The 21423-nt window shown below is 42.3% G+C and overlaps 1 protein-coding gene across 1 annotated transcript in view; it reads right to left on the reverse strand.

Annotated features, from left to right (window-relative positions):
- The window catches only part of LOC136442185 (sulfhydryl oxidase 1-like), a 51552-nt gene extending 33356 nt beyond the window's left edge, over positions 1-18196 (reverse strand). Inside the window, exons 1-4 of the mRNA XM_066438916.1 lie at positions 17717-18196; positions 6982-7082; positions 3068-3119; positions 2377-2479 (exon numbers count right to left, since the gene is read on the reverse strand). Coding sequence (XP_066295013.1) covers positions 2377-2479; positions 3068-3119; positions 6982-7082; positions 17717-17957 — 497 coding nt within the window. The 5' untranslated portion in view covers positions 17958-18196. The remainder of the gene's footprint in view (positions 1-2376; positions 2480-3067; positions 3120-6981; positions 7083-17716) is intronic.
- Between the last annotated feature and the right edge of the window lie 3227 nt (positions 18197-21423).

Raw genomic sequence — 21423 nt, forward strand, 5'->3', positions numbered from 1 at the left:
CCACACTGATTTCCGCCCCACTGGATTTACCAACACAACAGGTTTACACCACACAGGTTTCCACCACACTAGCTGTACCAACACAACAGGTTCACACCACACTGGTTTCCACCACACTAGCTGTACCAACACACACAGGTTTACACTACACAGGCCTCACTGGCTGTACCACCACCTGTTTACTTTACACAGGTTACCGCCACACTGGCTATACCACTCCTGTTTACTTTACACAGGTTACCGCCACACTGGCTGTACCACCACCTGTTTACTTTACACAGGTTACCGCCACACTGGCTGTACCACTCCTGTTTACTTTACACAGGTTACCGCCACACTGGCTGTACCACCACCTGTTTACTTTACACAGGTTTCCACAAACTACTACAAACAATCATTACAAACATAAACAGCTTAGGCGAGAAAACCGTTCGCTCACAGCTCTAATAGTAATACAACTGAAGAGAACAAATTACTACCAACAATCATTACAAACATAAACAGCTTAGGCGAGAAAACCGTTCGCACACAGCTCTAATAGTAATACAACTGAAGAGAACAAATTACTACAAACAATCATTACAAACATAAACAGCTTAGGCGAGAAAACCGTTCGCTCACAGCTCTAATAATAAAATACAACTGAAGAGAACAAATTACTACACACAATCATTACGAACATAAACAACTTAGGCGAGAGACCCGTTCGCTCACAACTCTACAGCAACACAACTGAAGAGAACACAATTAGTACAATCACCACCAACACAAAAACATCTTAGGCGAAAAAGCCGTTCGCTCACAGGTCTATTAGCAATACAACTGAAGAAAACACATGACTACGAACAACCATCACAAACAATAAACAGCTTAGGCTAGAAAACCGTTTGCTCAAAGTCCTAGAAATTTAAGAAGCGGCAAAAAAAATTTAATTTCCAAGGATTTGACTTCCCCAAGCTGATGCTCCCGTTTCTCGGAGCGGTCCAATTCAGCTGTGGAAGTCCCTCCAAAGAAACTACTTCCCGAAACTTTCCTAACCTGAGCAAAGTTTTTTCCCCCTACCGGAAAATGGAAATGGCCTAGGACCAAATAAAGCTAACCTGATACTAAAATTTAAAGGAACACATCATTACACACACTCACCACCCCCCCCCGACACGGGCAAACAACGAGTTAAATTTCACACATGATAAATGATTAGCATAAGAGGTACCACCTTTCACATACTTGGAAGCCACGTGCGCCATGTTCCTAAGGGCTCCTAAAACTGCTGGCTCCGCAGAGGCCAAGCGTGGCCTCAGACGGGTGCCTGAAGACTGCTAAAGCCAGGGGATGCAAAGAGCAAGCGCCGGCTGGGACCGTCGGGGCGGGAGGGGGGTAAGGCGCGAAAGGGAGGAGATGGTAGCGACGAAACACAGCGAGCCACCACCGCCGTTCGACCACACCGTCGTAACTCGACAAGACAGAGAATACGCGTTCTGAAGCTTAAATACGGTTCTGTGGACAGGTGATAGAGTACAGGTGGTTAGTGAGGTCACGTGGGCTGCTTCCGACCAGGTGTCGCCTCTTAATGACGCGAAACCCGGTCAGAAGCGCCCAAGTGTCTCACTTTGAATACGTTCTGATAAATACTTTATTCCAAGTGAACATTCTTTCAACATTTTTTTAGTAGCAAATGCTAGTGTTGGTCCTTGGTATTGTTTCTAAAGTTTGAACAAGACGTTCAAACAAACGTTTATTTAATTTTGTGCCATGTGAAATTGCACTCCGCAAAGGGAAAACTTAACTTAACTAAATTAATGTTGACTTGTAACACTGAGATAGAGCAGGGTTAGCGTTAGTACGATATATGTCAAGGATAACTTCTAAACCCCAGACAGTTCTGCACCTCGCATTAGTAAATTAGCAACAGGTAAGTCGTCTACCGTCACGCTCAGAAGTAGAGACTGCAGCGCCGCGCCGGAGGTATCACAGGTTTCATGTAACGTAACATTCAGGTCATGGCGTGAACGCCGTGCTTGAGTACGATTTTCGTTACGGATTGACTCGGCTCACTGGTAAGAACGCTTATAATACCATATCATCAGTGTTCAAGGAAACAAACTGTTTCCTACAGTGCGGGAAGTGAAAAACAGGCAAGGTCCCGGCGTTTGCTCTTTCTTGAGCGCCGGCGCCATCTTGGTTTTGGGGTCAAATCTAGGGGTCACGGGAAGCGCACTTGTGCACCACAGATGTCGGCGCCATCTTGGTAGTTGGTAAATAAGGCAACATCCCCCACTGAGATGGTCACAGAAACGTCGTCTGAATATTAGTACATCACTTGGTTGTGTAAAAAGAGTTTTTTTATTCAGTATGTACAGATGTAAGACTACTTACTATGCAGGTTGGAGGTCCGGCCAGTGCCCAGGTTTACTCAGTAGAGACTGATGTTCTATCACATCCACCATCGTATGGATCAACTTGTCTGATGATCGACCTCCTAAACAAAAAAATTGTCAAGAAGACCAACATCAGGACAGCAGATAATAGATATATGTTTTTTTTTTGGTCAACAGACTATGTCACATATAATCATATGACTTCAGAATGGCAGCTTGTAAAGAACTGGATATACAGTCATGTACATGCATGTAAAAGTAATGTGTAGAATACAACACAGTGCTAGACTAAGTGTATTCCATATCACCCGAGGTGCCAGCCTCCATGCTCTCAACATTTACTCTTTACTTGAACTCGAAGCTAATAAATACATTACCATGTGTACTGGGAAGACATAAAAACAAACTTTTTTCGATTGCCCTCTAAAGTTAGGAGCAAATAGCGATGAGATGTGCCTGTTTTGTTCAAGGTATATATAACATAAACGGTTAAAGGCTTGAACAGTTCACACAAATCCTAGCTTGTGATACTTTAAGTGTGCACTTTGTTCCACCACAGTTCCCACAGATCTAACCTTAAGCACACTGAAGTAGCTGTTTGGCACCTGATTCGCTATCGATTACAATGTTAGGCAGCAGGGGGAAGGTTAAGCAGCTGGACAGGTGTGTACATGTACATATGTACTTACCTTTAAGGGGTGTTCCAATGTCACTTGTGTTCTGTGTGAAAGGTTGGAACACCTGGGATGGAGGGACACAGGGCACACATGTCATGATTGCTCATCACATAAACTCACAATTGAAACTAGACAGGCAACATTGAAAACAAATACAGCATATTTCACCCATCTCCCTTCCCATGCAAATATGGACCGTTCCAAAATCTAACTTTCAAAAAAGGCAACCTCCTGTGCGAGAATGGCTTCTTCCGGTGGCGCCAGTTCAAAAACACTTCCACAAAAAAAGACCTTTGCATACCGTAGTCTGGGTGAAATATAACAAAAGAATGACACCTACTCAAAACCTGACACAAACCATAATTCAGGTAACCGATACTTTTTTCTGTCCTGTGTGCTGGGAGTCAGCTTAGGGACCATACGATATTTACCTGGGGAGGGGTGGTGCACTGGAAGTCCAGTGAAAAAAACTTTCCATGACCCTCCCCCCATCTCAAAAAAAATATCCATGACCCTCCCCCCCACCTCGAAAATTTTTTCCATGACCCTCCCCCCACAGATATCATGTAAAAATCATGGTAGAAAAACGACCCCCATTTATAAAACAACTACTATATGGACATCGGGCGTCCACTTGGGATAGCTGACGCATGCTATAAAACAAGAATCGGGAACCAGCGGTTATCGGTACCAGAGGCAGCAGCAGAAAATCAAATTGTATAGGGGGCAAGACAGTTGAGAAAATTTTGAAATCGGGACCCTTTGAACTGCTATATGAGGGACAAATTTTGCTGGAAGAGTAAGCTAAGTTTAATCAAGGAGATACATAGACATCTCTATTGTAAAAAGAAATACAGCTTGATTTTTGGGGGGCGACGCCCTCAGACATATTTTTCGCCGCGAGAGACGCAACATGCACCCACATGAAAATCTAAAAATCTTGAACCATTGAAATGCTATTTCCCGAATTTTGATGAGCAAATTTTGCTGGTAAACAAAGTAAGTTTAATGACATCTCTATATTTGAAAAAAAAATACGGAATTTCAGCTTGATTTTTGGCGGACGACGGGGTCCAGGGGCAGAGCCCCGTTGGGGAGACCCAGGGTGCGAAGCTCCCCGGAAGCTCTTGCATTTTAGACTATTGAGAAGGCTTCTTTTTCAGGTTTGAGGGTCATATTTATGATAATCATGGTGGTCAATCAACTTTTATTCTCCACAGGACCTTGACATACAAATAAGTTTAGGTGAAACCATGAAAGACAACTTAAAAATCAGAAACAACAATATCAATAGTTTATTCAAAGAGATTTTAACCTCGTTGGTTTATTCAGCTACTCAAAAATATCAATAGTCGATACCAGTTTTCCGTTTTTTGGCTGTGTCCGTCTTCTCCGAAGTCGAAGCGCTACAATATCGTCGCTGTCAGAAGTTCTCTTCCGTGCAAAATAACTGGAATGTTTCCAGAAAAATCGCCGCCGAGGCGGTCGTCCCTCCGCGACGTAACTCCCTCTGCGGCGAAAGTCCCTTTGCCAGCATGATATAGAGAACCTCGGCCCGTGTTAGGAATCGCATCACCCCCTAGATTGCTCAAATATATACGCCGCCGTTCCAGGAAGTCTCCTTCGGAAGGAGGCTAGCCGAAACCTCTGTTCTGCGTCAGATTGTACTTACAGAAAACGTGGAACTGAAAGTTCAAGGAACGTAAAAATCACGTCGCCAGAACTTCGCTGTTGACAGCCACACGTAGTTCCAACTCACTTGTTTTCCCAGGAAATTGCTGCTGATTGACAGTCGGCAGTCTTTGATGACAGTCGGCTAAGGCGCCAGAAAGTCTACTAAGGCCCTGGGAACAAGGAGAGTTGTGGGCGGCGCCACAAATTTGTAGCAGCCGAATCGTCCAATCATGGCGAAGGTTATCAATTTAGTTGAACCTTTATCTTCTTACTTTGGTAGAAATGAATTTTCTGTGCATCAATTCACTATTCTGTATGAAAAAAGGACATAACCTTGCTCCAGAAATTTGTCAGAAATACAGCTAAGAATTAATTCTATTCCCGCATTGACAAAGAAAGGAATCTTTTACGTTAATAACAGCTTCTGTGTTGGTCAACTTCCAAATAAGGAGATTTACCGGGAATCTGATACATTTACGGCTGTTCTAATAGTCCGGGACCCACCCCGCTGATTTTGCACGTGTCACAGAGAGGCGTACTCGGCTACTGTTTACGTTTTGGCGCGATGCTGCCAGGTGGGAGGGGCTACAGGAAAAGATCGGAGCGGTAAGGCGGGGTGCTAATTTAGTATTTGGCACCTCCCTTTGAGCTGATAGCTGGATAGCTTCCAGTGAAACAGCGGAGGCACGTGCTGGACGCGTGCCTCGGCATGTTTACTACGGTAGTTTTGTATTTTCTTGCCGCTACGCCGGGTGAAAAGAAAATCATAGCGGGCTATCTACAGCGTCAGTTTGTCGGCCCACAACATGATGTTTATGCAATTCAACGGATTCTTTAAAAAAAATCCATGACCCTCCACCCCAACCCAGAATTTTTTTCCATGACCCTCCCCCCAACCTCGAAATAAAATTCCATGACCGCCCCCCCCCCCCCCCCCCAACGAACCATAGTCAGGTCACCTTTTTGTCGGTCCCTTGGATTTTTCCCATTGAAGTAAGCACTAAGATTTCGTCTATAGCGGTCACTGTCCAACGCAGTCGCGGCCACACGGTTTTCGGTCCCACGGGTCTGGAAACACTGCCGATAACGGTCACGGCGCATGGTCGCCGCAAGATTTCTTTCAAATCTTGGCAGAAAAATATTGTCATTATACTTTTTTTTATAGCAGTGTTACCCATGAAAATGTTGTCTATGGTTTTATTTTGCCCCTGGTGAGGGTTTTGAATTTCCAAAACCGCTAAGACGCCAGAAATTTGCAGGCAAAGACAGCCTTCCGCGCGGTACATTTTGGCGACGCTTTGTTTACTTGGGTTACTTCAATAGTAGTAGCATGGGCGAGCAGTTTATTAGAAAATAATACAGACGCCTTTTATCCTCTAAAAAAGGTTATAAAGTCATCAATTCTTTGTTTATGTGTTCTCTTTATTCAAAGAACTTCTTTGACGAAATACGTTTACATATTGTACTATTTAATCTAGAGTATAATCATACCCCACACCTACATTACAGTAGAGTATCCCAATGACCCTATGACCTCACAGGCGCCATTTTGTTTTTCCCCCGCGGTCAAGGAATCCAACCCAAACAGGCTGATCTTACCGTGATATTCCGCAATTTTTTTGCCGATAAATGATGTCACCACGCAATTGAAAATGACACGGTTGTCTTCAGCAACATTTTTGTCGCATGTGCTCCGGTTTGGGGACGGATCGATGGATCGACTTGGACTTTAATAATATGCTTGTGGAAAGCGGCGATCGTCGTCTTGTGGAAGTGGTCGGTAGACCAAGTTTGACTGTACACTGTACATGTATAGCATGTGAATAAATGTTTCTCAGTGTGGCACTTATTGCTCGTTGTCAAAATCAACCGTTTGTATAGAGCGGCCACCTGTCCATAGCGGTCGATTTTGGCCAGTCCCTTGAGTGGCCGCTATAGGCAGATTTGACTGTATAATCAGATCTAGGTTTGGACCTGAACCTGATCTTCTATACTGTTATACCCACCCCTGTTTCTGACAGTTAACTGTCAAGAACATGCTGTACAAGGTAAGTTAACTATGTTAGATTAAGTGTACAGTACTTATAATACCTTAACATACATTTTGTACATAACCCTACACACAGGTGCATTTGTGCATTCTCGGTGCAACACTCAGTGCATCCACAGTAAAACATTAAGTGCACATCTCCAATGTTGGGTGCAAAAAAAGAGCCCTGATACAGTGATGATAAAAGCTTAAAGTTCGGTACCTTGATGGTAGGATATCCCTTGATGTCATATTGTCGACAAGTTGGAAGGTTTTTACTCTCAGCGCAGTCAATAGCTGCCAGTTGGATAACTTCAGCCCAGTCTGTGAACAATGCAAAGGTAAAACAGTCATTTAAGTGTGATATTTGTTCTAAATGGCTGATAGTATCAGGTCATGAATAACATCAGTGTGCGTATCAATTTTTCTGTTTCCCAAAAAAGTTTTCAACTACATGTATAACTGTAAACTATATGAAGCAGCTGCAAAATGAGCAAATATATGCTGTAGTGTAGATTGCAACAAATATCGGAAAAACAGATACTAATGTCATCAAATGCCATTAATTCAATCCCAAAGCCAAAGATGATGTGAAAGAACAGAAATGAAAGTATACAATACTGTGTGCGTTTAGTCATTTACCACATAAGCAACTTTTTTTAACCAAACTTTTTAGGAAGTGACTACTGACAGGATGATCCTGTCAGCAGTAGAAAAATCTGCACTGTTGACAGGACAATCCAGTCAGCAGTTGAAAAATCTGCACTACTGACAGGATCATCCTGTTAGCAATGCAATTATTGCCTTCGCCGTGAGGCAGAAGGGTATACGTTTGGTCTGGATTTGTGGAATGATGGTGTCGCCGGTATAACTCTCGAAGACAAAGTCGAATGTTGGTGATTTTTGGTAGGTTAGTTTCTGTTGGGGAGACGAAGGTCAAGTTCGAAGATGGGTTTTCTGCGATGTGCCTTTGGCGCTGTAGTGGAAGTTTTGTGTTAGACAATTAGTTTGTTGGCGACATAACTCGAGAGAGATTTACTGGATCGTGATGAAATTTAGTAGGTTGTTGGGGGTTGGGGAAAGGAAGGTCAAGTTGGAAGATGGGTCTTCTGGGGTGTTCCTACGGTACTACAGGGGGCATTCTATTATCTACATTTTGGAGGAGGATAACTAAAGCAGGTTTTGGTGGATCTTAATTGTTTTGGGCAGGTAGAAACGATTAGTGATGATTAACATAATGAGATGCAAATTAGGTCATTCTTTCCATGATTAATAAGAAAAAGTTGAAATTCCCTTTCCATTTGCTATTATGTCTGTATATTCAGGTTAAATTGCACTGACGTCACTTGAGCCCAGTTTGCTTGCCAGCTGTTCTTTTTCTTCGTCTTCTGCCAAAATCCAAGTAGTTGTGGGGTGGCAGCTCTACCAATGGTATTGCAGAAAGTTATATGTACCTTGTACATGGTTCTAATGTTATATTTGAGATGTAGGTACCTTTAAGAAAGGTAAATACCCCTGGCCATAAATTATGCTTATGAGGACCTCATTTACATAATCTATGCTGAAATTTGTATTTCCCTTACCGTAAAAGCTACGGATGTAATATTTGAGATGTAGGTACCTTTAGGAAAGGTGAATATACCTGGACATAAATTATGAGGACCTCGTTTGCATAATTTTTGCAGAAACTTGTATTTCCCTTACGGTACATGCTATGGATGCCATATTTGAGATGTAGGCACCTTTAGGAAAGGTGAATATACCTCGACAAAGACTATGTTAATGATGACTTCGTTTTCATAATTCATGCAGAAAATTATATTTCACTTCTGGTAAATACTTTGGATGTCATATCTAAGACGTAGGTACCTTTTGAATAGGTACATACACCTGGACATAAATTATGCTAATGAGAACATCATTTGCATAATTTATGCAGAAACGTGTATTTCCTTTACGGTAAATCCTATGGATACAATATTTGAGACATAGGTACCTCTAGGAAAGGTGAATACACCTGGACAGAACTTATGCTAATGCGGACCTCCTTAATTCATGCAGAAACTTCATAATTCCCTTATAGTTAATGCTAAGGATGACATATTTCAGGTGTAGGAAATGGGAGGGGATATCCTGCATTTTCTCGAAAATGTTGCCTTTCTAGTGTGTGTAATTGAGAAGAACATGCCATGATTCCAAAGTTGTAAATAACGGTAATTTGATACTTGCATTCAGAAGTTAAATGAAGGTGAATATCATCATACATTAAGTATGCAATCCATAACACACCTTTCAAACACATCTTTCATACAAGTTAACACCATTCGGCGAAGGTACATGTATGGGATCGCCGAACTCTAGTTTCTACTGCTGACAGGATGATCCTGTCAGCAATGCAGATTTTTCCACTGCGGACAGGATCGTCCTGTCAGCAGTACAATTATTTTGTACTGCTGACAAGATGATCCTGTCAGCAGTGCAAATTTTTCTACTGCTGACAGGATGATCCTGTCAATAGCCTTAGGCAACTTTTTATGCACACTATGTTCCTGTCAATAATGAAAATGACTTATTGATAGGAAGTACATGAATTATAAAATTGGTAAACATAATTTTTAATCAGTGTAATAGCTGAGTTGGTAGAGTGATTCACTAACAAGTAAATAGCCATGGGTTTGATCCCAGCCATGGCATTCTTTTTTTCTAAACATCCATTTTCTTTATTTATTATTCTTGCTCAGGAATGCAATTTAAATTAGTCTAATTTATTATGTATTGACCATACTATAGGTTTCTTTCTCCTCCTCCTCCTGTCAAATCTTCAAATCGATTCATCTCAGCCATCCCTGGGTCAAATGAGCTAAAAAAATTTTGATAAATGCCTTCAATACGATTTTATTGACCATTTTCTGACCAAAAACGTACATTTTGACCTCCAGTGCCTTAGTATTCAAACTAAAGGACCTAAAGTTTGGTGAAGTTGTGTATTGGATATTTACCCACATCACCCTATTATCATTTTTTGCATACACTACTTTTTCTTTTTCTTTTACATAAAATACTTAGAGTATTTTTTTTGCGATTTTTTTAATCAATTTTTATTTTCATTTTCCAGTGTCGCACGCACGCCGCGGCGTCTACCATACCATAATATGCTACCGGAAAGTGGCATGTGCTGGCAGCAAATACGCGCGCGATGTAGTATCAACGAAGACCTGATTGGTCAGTTTGGGCACACCCATTGAGGAAGGGCCTTTCATTCCAATATTATATTTTAAGAATATTTCACAGTCAGCAGCATGCAACTGTCTGAGCCAGTACATAGCCTCCTTGGTTTGAGGTTATTTTTTGGACAAAATGACTACAGTATTCTTCGGGTAACTTCTGAACTCGTAGAAGGACACAAAAATTCATCGGACTTATTCAACGACTGGTAGCTTCTCAGGGCGTTCAACTTCAGTAAGGTTTGAACGAGTGCACACTGTGGTGTTTTGTGCAACTGGCGAAGTGTCAATGGTATTAGTCGGTAAAGCTACGTCCACGGCTGTGTAAACATGGTCAAAAATATGTGCAACGTGCTGCCGGCGGGGGTACTGTATTCAATTAAATTTGCCACTGAAAATGGCAAATAGCTTGAGTAGGGCCCATGCAGCGTATATAATATACAAACATATTTAAACATAATAAATTTTTACTCCACCAGAAGTGTTCCATACAACCAGACAACTTATTCAGAATAACCTCACTTATCCTGCCATAGATGCCACCAAAGCAGGCTTGGCACTTACTTGACCAAATGCAGTGCCATAGCTGCCACCAAAGCAGGCTTGGCACTTACTTGACCAAATGCAGTGCCATAGCTGCCACTGAAGCAGACTTGGCACTTACTTGACCAAACCCTGCCATAGCTGCCACTAGGGGTGGATATAGGTTCGGCTTTATAAGGTCCAAGTCCAAGTTTAGGTCCAAAGATTTAGGTTCAGGTCTGGACCTGAACCTGGACCTGATCCTGTCCAGTTGATGTTTTGTTTCATTAGACCAATATTAAGCATAGAGAATTGATACTGACATGCACGAATATAAAAGTTTCTTGCAATTGGTGAGAAGACTTTCAAGATAAACCTGTCTTTGATATTTGAATTATTTCGCATTTTATTTGAATGTTGCACTTATTCTAAATGCCTTTTTTGTCAGAGGGGAGACTCAAAACACTTTTTATCAAACAAAATAGAAAAATATATTTGTACTTTGTTCTTCAATCAGGTTTTTTTGGACTCAGGTTTTTGGCTTTCAGGTTTTTTGGACTCAGTTCTTGGATGTTATAAAGGTCTGAATCAGGTCCAGCGAACCGGTATCCACCCCTAGCTGCCACCGAAGCAGACATGGCACTTACTTGACCAAACCCTGCCATACAAACCCTGCCATAGCTGCCACCAAAGCAGACTTGGCACTAGCCGTGGCGACTCTTTAATCGGGTATATTTTGCTGTATGTCTAAAGACTCTTTTACATTACCCTCACAAGAGTCGTGGAAAGACCCATTGAAAAATCTACACACAATCCATCCGCTGCGCGATAGTTGCTTCCCCGCCAGGTTTCTGGGTGTCCCTAGCTTCCTTGCACCCTTACCTATCATTCCGCACCCGTAGGAATCCCAGATCACCCGTAATATATCCACAGCGCGACCATTTGCGAACAATCCCCCACGTATCGCTCCCTCAGTTCAACCGCGCGGCCATCTTGTTTGACGTCGGCGATGTTCGGAAGGTTCGGAAGATTTCCGACCGTTTCCGGAACGTCGTCGGGGGATCTTCGCTAGTTTTCCGAACCTTGCAAACATCGCCGACGTCAAACAAGATGGCCGCGCGGTTGAACTGAGGGAGCGATACGTGGGGGATTGTTCGCAAATGGTCGCGCTGTGGATATATTACGGGTGATCTGGGATTCCTACGGGTGCGGAATGATAGGTAAGGGTGCAAGGAAGCTAGGGACACCCAGAAACCTGGCGGGGAAGCAACTATCGCGCAGCCGATGGATTGTGTGTAGATTTGTCAATGGGTCTTTCCACGACTCTTGTGAGGGTAATGTAAAAGAGTCTTTAGACATACAGCAAAATATACCCGATTAAAGAGTCGCCACGGCTAACTTGGCACTTACTTGACCAAACCATGCCATAGCTGCCACCGAAGCAGCCTTGGCTCTTACTTCACCAAACCCTGCCATAGCTGCCACCGAAGCAGACTTGGCACTTACTTGACCAAACCCTGCCATACAAACCCTGCCATAGCTACCACCGAAGTAGACTTGGCACTTATATAATTACTTGACCAAATCATGCCATAAAAACCCTGCCATAGCTGCCACCGAAGTAGACTTGGCTCTTACTTGACCAAATCATGCCATACATGTAGCTGCCACCGAAGCAGACTTGGCACTTACTTGGCCAAACCCAGCCATAGCTGCCACCGAAGCAGGCTTGGCACTTATACTACTTGACCGATCCTACCAGAATAACCACTGTAGCAAACTTGGCACTTAAGCTTGAAAAAAACCTGTCACGGTTGCAATAGAATCAGATTGAATTTTGTCAAGAATGTCTAACCTAACATTATCTGGAAACTATCATCAAGGTGATACTGTCTTCAATGTTGCAAGTAGAGGTAAACAATGCACTTTAAATTCTCTGATAACTATTGTTTATCAAAATACTTTCAAACAGGTAACAACCTGGAACCCTACAGATCTCGATTCTGTTCTGTTTAAAGGTGATGAACTTTACAACTCATGAAAGTCATCGCTGGAAACTACTCAGCAACAATACTGGTACTGTACACATATCTGTCAACGATCCATACAAAGGAGACATCTTTGCATCAGAAGCTGAGTATCCTTACTACACATTACAGAATGACCTGACAGAACGGTGCACGCACCAGTTCTTCCGCGACAGTGGTCCATGGTAGTCCGCGACAAAAAAGGGACGAAAGGGTTTCGAGGGTCTGGGTTTGAGTTCACATTTCTCAAAATGTGCTTCGAACTGACATTAGATACTAACATGGCCGAAAAGCGTATGAATTGGTGTGTTTTGGGTGGAAATTGCGTTTCGATCCGAGCCTTACTTCCGGATATCCATACGCGTTGAAGGTAAACTGCCCAGTCGACCCCGATTGACCTTTGTTGCGTTCTTTCGGCCGTGTTGCTTTACCTCGCGCGTCGGGTTATTGTGAAAATCACAGTGGTAGGATTTTCTTTATAATGGGCTTGATTATACCTTGGAGTTTTCTCTTTCTGACACTAACAGTCATTTTCGTGTCAAAAAATTTTGTGATGTATTTAGTTCCACGGGAAAATGCCAAATTTTGCGCCTCATTTTTGACGGAAAAATACTTTTTCCCTCTTATATTTACTAACATTACAAAGGTTGAAGAAACCGAAACTCGGATTTTCTTGTAGCTAGAGGGATAGCCTTCATTCCCATTCACAGTTGTTTTGGCTCAGAAGTATTTCCTGGAAGAGACGGTCGCTAGACTTAGGGGTGTGCAAACTCGAATTGAGACCCAAAATAAACTAGGGGGTGCCCCCAGAAGCATTTACTGTATCTGAATTCTGATACTTGCCCCTTCAAAGCAGCAGAAATCTCTGGTTCAACTGTAGCTTTGCTTCATACAGCTAACAAATACTTTGTCTTTGATTCACATGCCAGAAATCAGCAAACAGCATTGCCTGATATTGAAGGATTTTCTTCTTCAAGTATGCACACATCAATCAGTGAGCTCTGTCTATTCTTACAACAACTTCATCAGAATGAAAAGCTAGCATGCAATTTTGAGCTTGTACCTGCGCAAACAGAACGTGTCCACGTTTCAACTGACCCTGCTCATTTACATGATCCTATGATTTGTAGTAATTCATCTCTAACAAGCCATCTGTGCCCACAGGTACAAACTACAAACTTCTCTCCTGATCGCCTCTCCCTATTTTAGTTTTTGAGTCATACCACAGTTCTGTGTTGTCATACAGCTTTCTTTGAAAACCATTTATCAATATTGACCATACATCAATGATAAGAAACTTTCAAGTTTGTCATCCAATGAGGAATCTGTTATGCTGAAAAAAAAAGATTCTCCTTCTTCTCCCCCTGCAACAAAACTACCATTAAACACCTTGTCATTTACTTTTCATAAAAGTGAATGTACTTACTAGGTTCCTTTACCCTTAAAACAAAAACACACTAATCAAAGTAACGCAATTTGAAACTGACTTTGAAAACAGTTTTTTCCATACCAAACTTCACAAAACTAATAAAACTTAACACTGCACTTTAACTCAACCGATTACCATTGTCCCAAACTGTTTTGTTGAACACAACAATACTGTACCCGTGCACCCACTCAACAGACTGACAGCAATTTAGTTCTTTTTACAAACTATACATCAACCATTTCATCCCCACCTCAATGAGGTCGTATGGCCAGCTTTTTTTAGAAGCTCTTGTTTTAATGGAGGTAACTGTTATGTGTCAGTGTTACAGTACAGGCCACGAAATAGTCGGAAATACGCATCAGAAATTTGCGGTACGTTTGACAGAAATTTGTGAAACTTTTGCAAAACCCGAGTTGGTTCGAACTGTTCGCTGCGTAATGCAAAATTGTCTGGACTCTCGGATTGCGGAAATTCTTCCGCAGAAGAAATCTAGATCTTCAGCAAGATTCTAGTTGTTTGCATTCTGAAATTTGCATGAAACGTGTTGGTCTATGCACCGCTGGAAGAGTCCATTCTTGTATGAGGGGAACATTTTTTTTAAATTCAACTTTTATTCAATTGATTATTAAAAAGGTCCAGGTTTTTTGGTGGAGGTGTTTTTTGAATGGTCCAGTATGCATATGAATATGGGTGCCTGGAAGAGCCCATCCATGCATATAGGGTTTCAAATTGGGAGAGATCCATTTCTGACCGGTCTTCAATTCACTTCTTTATTCAAGTACCAACATTGTAGACATACACATTAACCTTGATGGCATTGATATTTACAATGTTCATTATATGCTCTTACCTTATAATAGTTAAATGTTATTTTGGAATCCTCCATTTTTGCATTAGAGCAGTCGCTTTTTGCATGGGGAGGGAAATGGAGGATACATGTTGTATTTGCTCGTGCAAATGTTGCCTTTCTAGTGTACTATTTAATTTTACAGGATTATCCCCACTCAGTCCTTGCTCAGGGTTAGGTAGGACTGACAAGATCAATTCTTCTGGATATTGATATTATTAACATATGGTCAAATTATGGTGCCAAAATTTTGTTATTGACAGGAACATCCTGTAAATTGTGCCAACATTTTGCTATTGACATGAGTCACACGACCATTCTGTCCATACTGAAAAAAATTCTTATTGTGAATCATGTCCCCTTGTTCTGTCAATTAAGTCTTAGAAATATATTTGCATGTGACAGAAATGTTGGGAGGCTTTTATTAGAGGGTTTGCGGAATCGATTGGGTGGTCTACTGGGGTGGGCTAGTGGGGTGGGCTACCTCAGCATTCTACCCTTTCTGGGCCTCAAGGCTATTCATGGGGGTTTATCATTGAATGGAATTTCCTTTAGGAAAAGATGGGTCACTCTGTGGGGGGGCCGGAAAGAATGCAACTGATCATATTGCTTTGGGGATACTACAGAGTGGGGTGGACGTGGGCAATGAGTATGTATTTACATCGTGCAGGAGTTTGTGGCTACACGAAAGAAATGAGCAACAAAAGCAACATAATACATTGTACAAACACACACACTTACAACATTCCAACCCACGCTCATGCACACTGACACACATAACCACAAATACATTGTATATTGTATACAAGCACATGCATTCAAGTACATTCTAGTCTAAATGTGAGACATACGTTTTGAATTTTGTCAAACAAAGGCTCTGTCATTCCCTAGCTGTCCTATCCAACTTCCAGTTTATTTCCCCTTGTACCTCTTCCCTAAAATTCTAATTGTATAAACTGAGTACAGTCAAACCTGTCTATAGTGGTCACTCAAGGGACTGAGTAAATTTGGCCACTATGGCCAGGTGACCACTATATAGAGGATATGGTCGACTCGAGCAATGAGTGACACAAGACAAAAGTTTATACTAAGGTACTGAGTATTTTTTCACATACACACTGCACAGGTGCTTATAACATCTACAGTTCAATTTTTGTTTCCTTATTTTTGTTATATCATAATTTTAATTGAAGAAATATTGCAATGACCATGCCCAACACATAAACTGCAAATGGTCTTCAATTTAGTTGACACGGATGTCCAGTTTACCAGTTCCCACGGCAAAATTAGCCAGCTGTCCCGCACTCTTCGCTATTATCTAGCGAACTCAAAAAAGACGGACTTGTGCTCCAGGTTCTGAAGACTTCTGAAGAGACCGCCATTTTTCTTGGAAGTTTGATGCCTCTGTCGCCGACAATGAACGAAATTTAGCCATGTAAAACAACTTATTTTGCAACTGAACGCCACCCATTTAGTTAACAACATTTTGAAACAAAGGATTGTTCCTTTGTTTCCACTTATTGTTCGTTTTCGGCTGGTTTTCAAACAAAACATCGTGGCGAGTTCCTTTTGTTTACAACTTGGGTTCGGCTTCTACCATTATCACTAGTATGTGGTAATCATTGGAAAAGTGGATCCGTTCATGCTTATTTCTTTCATAAATTTAGTACAACTTGTATCTTACATCATAATATATCTGTATCGATGCATTTTTAAGGTTTTAATAATGAAGTTACTCTCAGGGATGCGGTATTACAAAATAGATTTACGGTATTTAACCTACATATCAGTGGTATCGTCTGAACTCTAGTGACCTTTGCTGCGACGCCATCTTGGAAAAATGCATAAATCTCGAAAAAAATTCTTTATTTACCCGCAGAAAACGGAAATTCCGCCCGGAAAATTACATTTTCAAGAACTTAACACATCAGATACATGAATGAGTCTTCTGTTAAAAAGCTGCGGCCGTAATTTCGCCCAGTCCGACAGCTCAGAAATGACGATGTGCCGCGGAACCTAGATGAGTGTTTACAGCCACGTAAAAAATCAGAAGACACCATAATTCTGGAAATACTTCCCGTCAAACTACGAAATTCTTCAATGTTTTCTTTATTCAAACACATTAAGGTTCTAGTTGAGCCCACGTTTTGGTGGCGCAGCGCGGAAATAAAAAGATTGTGAACCAGGCGTGGGCTGGCACGGCTCGGAGTTACGACCGCTGATGTAAACCAAGGTACGCCGGCCACGCTGTGACCGCGGCCTGACCACGCGCAGTGACCGCTATTGGCAATGTTGCCGTTACGGCCGGACCCAAAATTGGCTGACCGCGACCACATTGGACAGGTGACCGCTATAGACTAATTCTTAATGCTTATGTCAATGGGAAAAATCCAAGGGACCGACAAAAAGTGACCACTATGGCCAGGTGACTGCTATGTCCAGGTGACCGCTAACACAGGTTTGACTGTACTTAGAAGTTTGTTTATGATAAATGGCTTTTCTACCAGTCTTGGTGCACCTACCCCCCCCCCCCCCCCCCCCACCTGCCATATGATCAGCTGTTGCCTTCCCTCTAGCCCACCCACAGCTTGACCCAGTTCCTCTTCAAGGAAATTCCATAAGAGGCCAATCCCCCATGCACAGCCTTGAGGTCCAGAAAGGTTAGATGCTGGGGTAGCCCACCCCACTAGCCCACCCCAGTAGACCACCCCATCGATCCCGTAAACCCTTTATTAGATAGGCCATCCTGAATAAGATGGTACAACAAAGTTTATTTTGGTGAACATACACATAGTGTTTGTCATCTAATAAAAGCCTCCCAACATTTCTGTCTGTATCAACATCTATACAATAACAGCAACAGTTGTTAAAAGTATTAACTTTATTTCAGTTTTGTACAAAAAGTTTACCTTCCGTGTCTCTGGCCAAAGCTTTCCAAGTCGGAGCGAAGTTGACACAGTGTCCACACCAACTGGAATAAAACTCCACTAAAAACACGTTCGGCACGTTGTAAATAGTTCTGTTGAGCGAAGCAGCCTCAAGTCTTACTACTGCGTCTTCTTCGCTGTACAATTCTGCTAAAGAATCATTTATTAGACAGAAGAAACAAACTACAGACGACACGAAGAGCACGTACACGCCAGCCGCCATCTTGAATCTGTTTAGACCGCATCAGAAGCAACGGCGTAGATAAATTCTTTCTCGGTCAGATGTAACATTACATTATCTTGATTCCATTGGTGGCAATAGATAAGCAGAGCAAGATGTTAGCATTTTTTCCACATATCATCCTCTTTACTGATTATAATACCTGTCTCTTATCCAGTCTGCTGGATTACTGGTGATGATGTGGCAAATGAGTTCAGATGCGGTTAAGGTATTGTTGAGGTAGCAGAACACAGTTTCCGGCCTTAGCCTCCGTTGCATTGATCTGCTGGGAGCTATCCCTCCTCCTCATCCTCCTCGGATAGGAAGATCGCTCCCTGCTGATTTCGATCAGCTGGGAGCTATTCTGCCTCCTCCTCATTGTTATGTCAGAGGCTTCCGGATTATCGCATTGTAATTTGAGGGAAGGTAGGGTTAGAAACAACGAACACATTCACTGAATGTAACGTTAGGTCTCCTGTTAATAGTGAAATGTTTTTAGTGGTTCAAGTTGAGGATATTGTAAATTTCAGATTTAAACGTTCCGATGTAGCGTTGACAATATAAAAAAAAGAATCTCAACCTTGCCTGTAAACATGTGGCACTCTGGGCATTTTTATCTCCATGAAAAATGGAGATATAGTTTTGGGTGTGTCTGTCTGTCTGTCTGTTTGTCTGTGTGTTTGTGTTTCCGCAATACTGTAGCCAGCATAACTCTAGAACCTCTTGTTGGATTACGATGATATTTGATATGTGGGCGGGTTTTGTGAAGCCGAAAGTTAAGGTAAATTTTGGGGCCCCTGGCATGTGACCTTGGTACTGCAGCAGAACTTTCGTTTTTGTATCTTTTGTCCTTGACGTGCTATGGTCTTGATTTTTAGGTGGCAGATAGCTTGTGATGTAACAAAGAAGTGGTGTAGGTTTGAGCCACCTTTGCTATTAGATAAAGGTGTTTCTGACCAAGCATATATTTTGTAAATGTGTAAGTAATATGCATAAACAGAATAGTTCATGGAGACATGAGGTCTCCGAACTCTTGTTATGTTTGTTTTTGCCCGGCTGCAGATAAAAAAAGATATCATGTGAATTTCCTTTGGCTATGAGCCAGGTGAGACCAGGTATAGACCCTTACAGGTGTGACAGGTGAGTTTCCTTTGACTATGGACCAGTTGAGACCAGGTAAGGCCCTTTACAGGTGTGACTGGTGAGTTTTCTTTGACCATAGACCAGGTACGATCAGGTAAGACCAGGTAAGGACCGTTACAGGTTTGTTAGGTGAGTTTCCATTGAGTATAGACCAGGTGTGACCAGTTAAGGCCCTTTAAAGGTATGGCAGGTGTGTTTCCTTTGACTATAGACCAGGTAAGATCAGGTAAGACCAGGTAAGGACCCTTACAGGTGTGTTAGATGAGTTTCCTTTAACTACAAACCAGGTAAGAGCAGGCAAGGACTCCGACAGGTGTGTCAGGTGAGTTTCCTTTTACTTTAGACCAAGTAAGACCAGGTAAGGACCCTTAAAGGTGTGTTAGGTGAGTTTCCTTTGACTATAGACCAGGTAAGATCAGGTAAGACCAGGTAAGGGCCCTTACAGGTGTGTTAAGTGAGTGTCCTTCGACTATAGACCAGGTGTGTCCAGTTAAGGCCCTTTACAGGTGTGGCAGGTGTGTTTCCTTTGACTATAGATCAAGTAAGACCAGGTAAGGACCCTTACAGGTATGTTAGGTGAGTTTTCTTTAACTATACACCAGGTAAGACGAGGTAAGGATTCCTACAGGTGTGTTAAGTGAGTTTCCTTTTCCTATAGACCAGGTAAGACCAGGTAAGGACCCTTATTGGTATGTTAGGTGAGTTTCCTTTGACTATAGAACAGGCAATATCAGGTTAGACCAGGTAAGGCCCCTCACAGGTGTGTAAGGTGAGTTTCATTTAATTATAGACCAGGTACGAACAGGTAAACACCCTTACAGGTGTGTTAGGTGAGTGTCCTTTGACTATAGACCAGGTAAGATCAGGTAAGACCAGGTAAGGACCATAAAGATGTGTTAGGTGAGTTTCTTTTAACTATAGACCAGGCTAGACCAGTTAAGGCCCTTAACAATTGTGACAGGTGAGTTTCCTTTGACTTTGGACCAAGTAAGACATGGTAAGGACCATTACAGGTGTATTAGGTCAAAGAAAAAAACTACCCAACCTGTAAGGGTCCTTACCTGGTCTTAACTGGTCTTACCTGGTCCTTAGTCGATGGAAACTCACCTAACACACCTGTAAGGGTCCTTACCTGGTCTTACCTGATCTTACCTGCTGTATAGTCAAAGGAAACACACCTAACCCACCTGTAAGGGTCCTTACCTAGTCTTACCTGATCTTACCTTGTCCATAGTCAAGGAAAACACACCTGTCAGACCTGTAAGGGTCCTTACCTGGTCTTTCCTAGTCCATAGTCAAAGAAAACTCACCTGTCACACCTGCAAGGGTCTTTACCTGGTCGTACCTGGTCAATGCTCAGAGGAAACTCAACTGTCACACCTGTAAGGGTCTTTACCTGGTCTTACATGATCCATAGTCAAAAGAAACTCACCTGTAACACCTGTAAGTGTCCTTACCTGGTCTTACCTAGTCCATAGTCAAAGGAAATACACCTGTTACAGCTGTAAGGGTCCTTATCTGGTCTTACCTGGTCCATAGTCAAATGAAACTCACCTGTCACACCTGTAAGGGTCTATACCTGGTCTTACCTGGTCCATAGTCAAAGGAAACTGACCTGCCACACCTGTAAGGGTCCTAACTTGATCGTACCTGGTCTTTAGTCAAAGAAAACTGACCTGTCACACCTGTAAGGATCTTTACCTGGTCTTACCTGGTCCATAGTCAAAGGAAACTGACCTGTCACACCTGTAAGGGCCTTACCTGGTCTTACCTGATCCATAGTCAAAAGAAACTCACCTGTTACACCTGTAAGTGTCCTTACCTGGTCTTACCTAGTCCATAGTCAAAGGAAATACACCTGTTACAGCTGTAGGGGTCCTTATCTGGTCTTACCTGGTCCATAGTCAAAGGAAACTCACCTGTCACACCTGTAAGGGTCTATACCTGGCCTTACCTGGTCCAAAGTCGAAGGAACACACCTGCCACACCTGTAAGGGTCCTAACTTGATCGTACCTGGTCTTTAGTCAAAGGAAAGTCACCTGTAACACCTGTAAGGGCCTTACCTGGTCTTACCTGATCCATAGTCAAAAGAAACTCACCTGTAACACCTGGTTTTACCTAGTCCATAGTCAAAGGAAATACACCTGTTACAGCTGTAAGGGTCCTTATCTGGTCTTACCTGGTCCATAGTCAAAGGAAACACACCTGTCACACCTGTAAGCCTAACCTGGTCTTACCTTGTCCTTAGTCAAAGAAAACTTACCTACCACACCTGTAAGGGTCTCTACCTGGTCTTATCTGGCCCGTAGTCAAAGGAAACACACC

This window comes from Branchiostoma lanceolatum, chromosome 9, assembly GCF_035083965.1.
Source record: "Branchiostoma lanceolatum isolate klBraLanc5 chromosome 9, klBraLanc5.hap2, whole genome shotgun sequence".
NCBI lineage: Eukaryota > Metazoa > Chordata > Leptocardii > Amphioxiformes > Branchiostomatidae > Branchiostoma > Branchiostoma lanceolatum.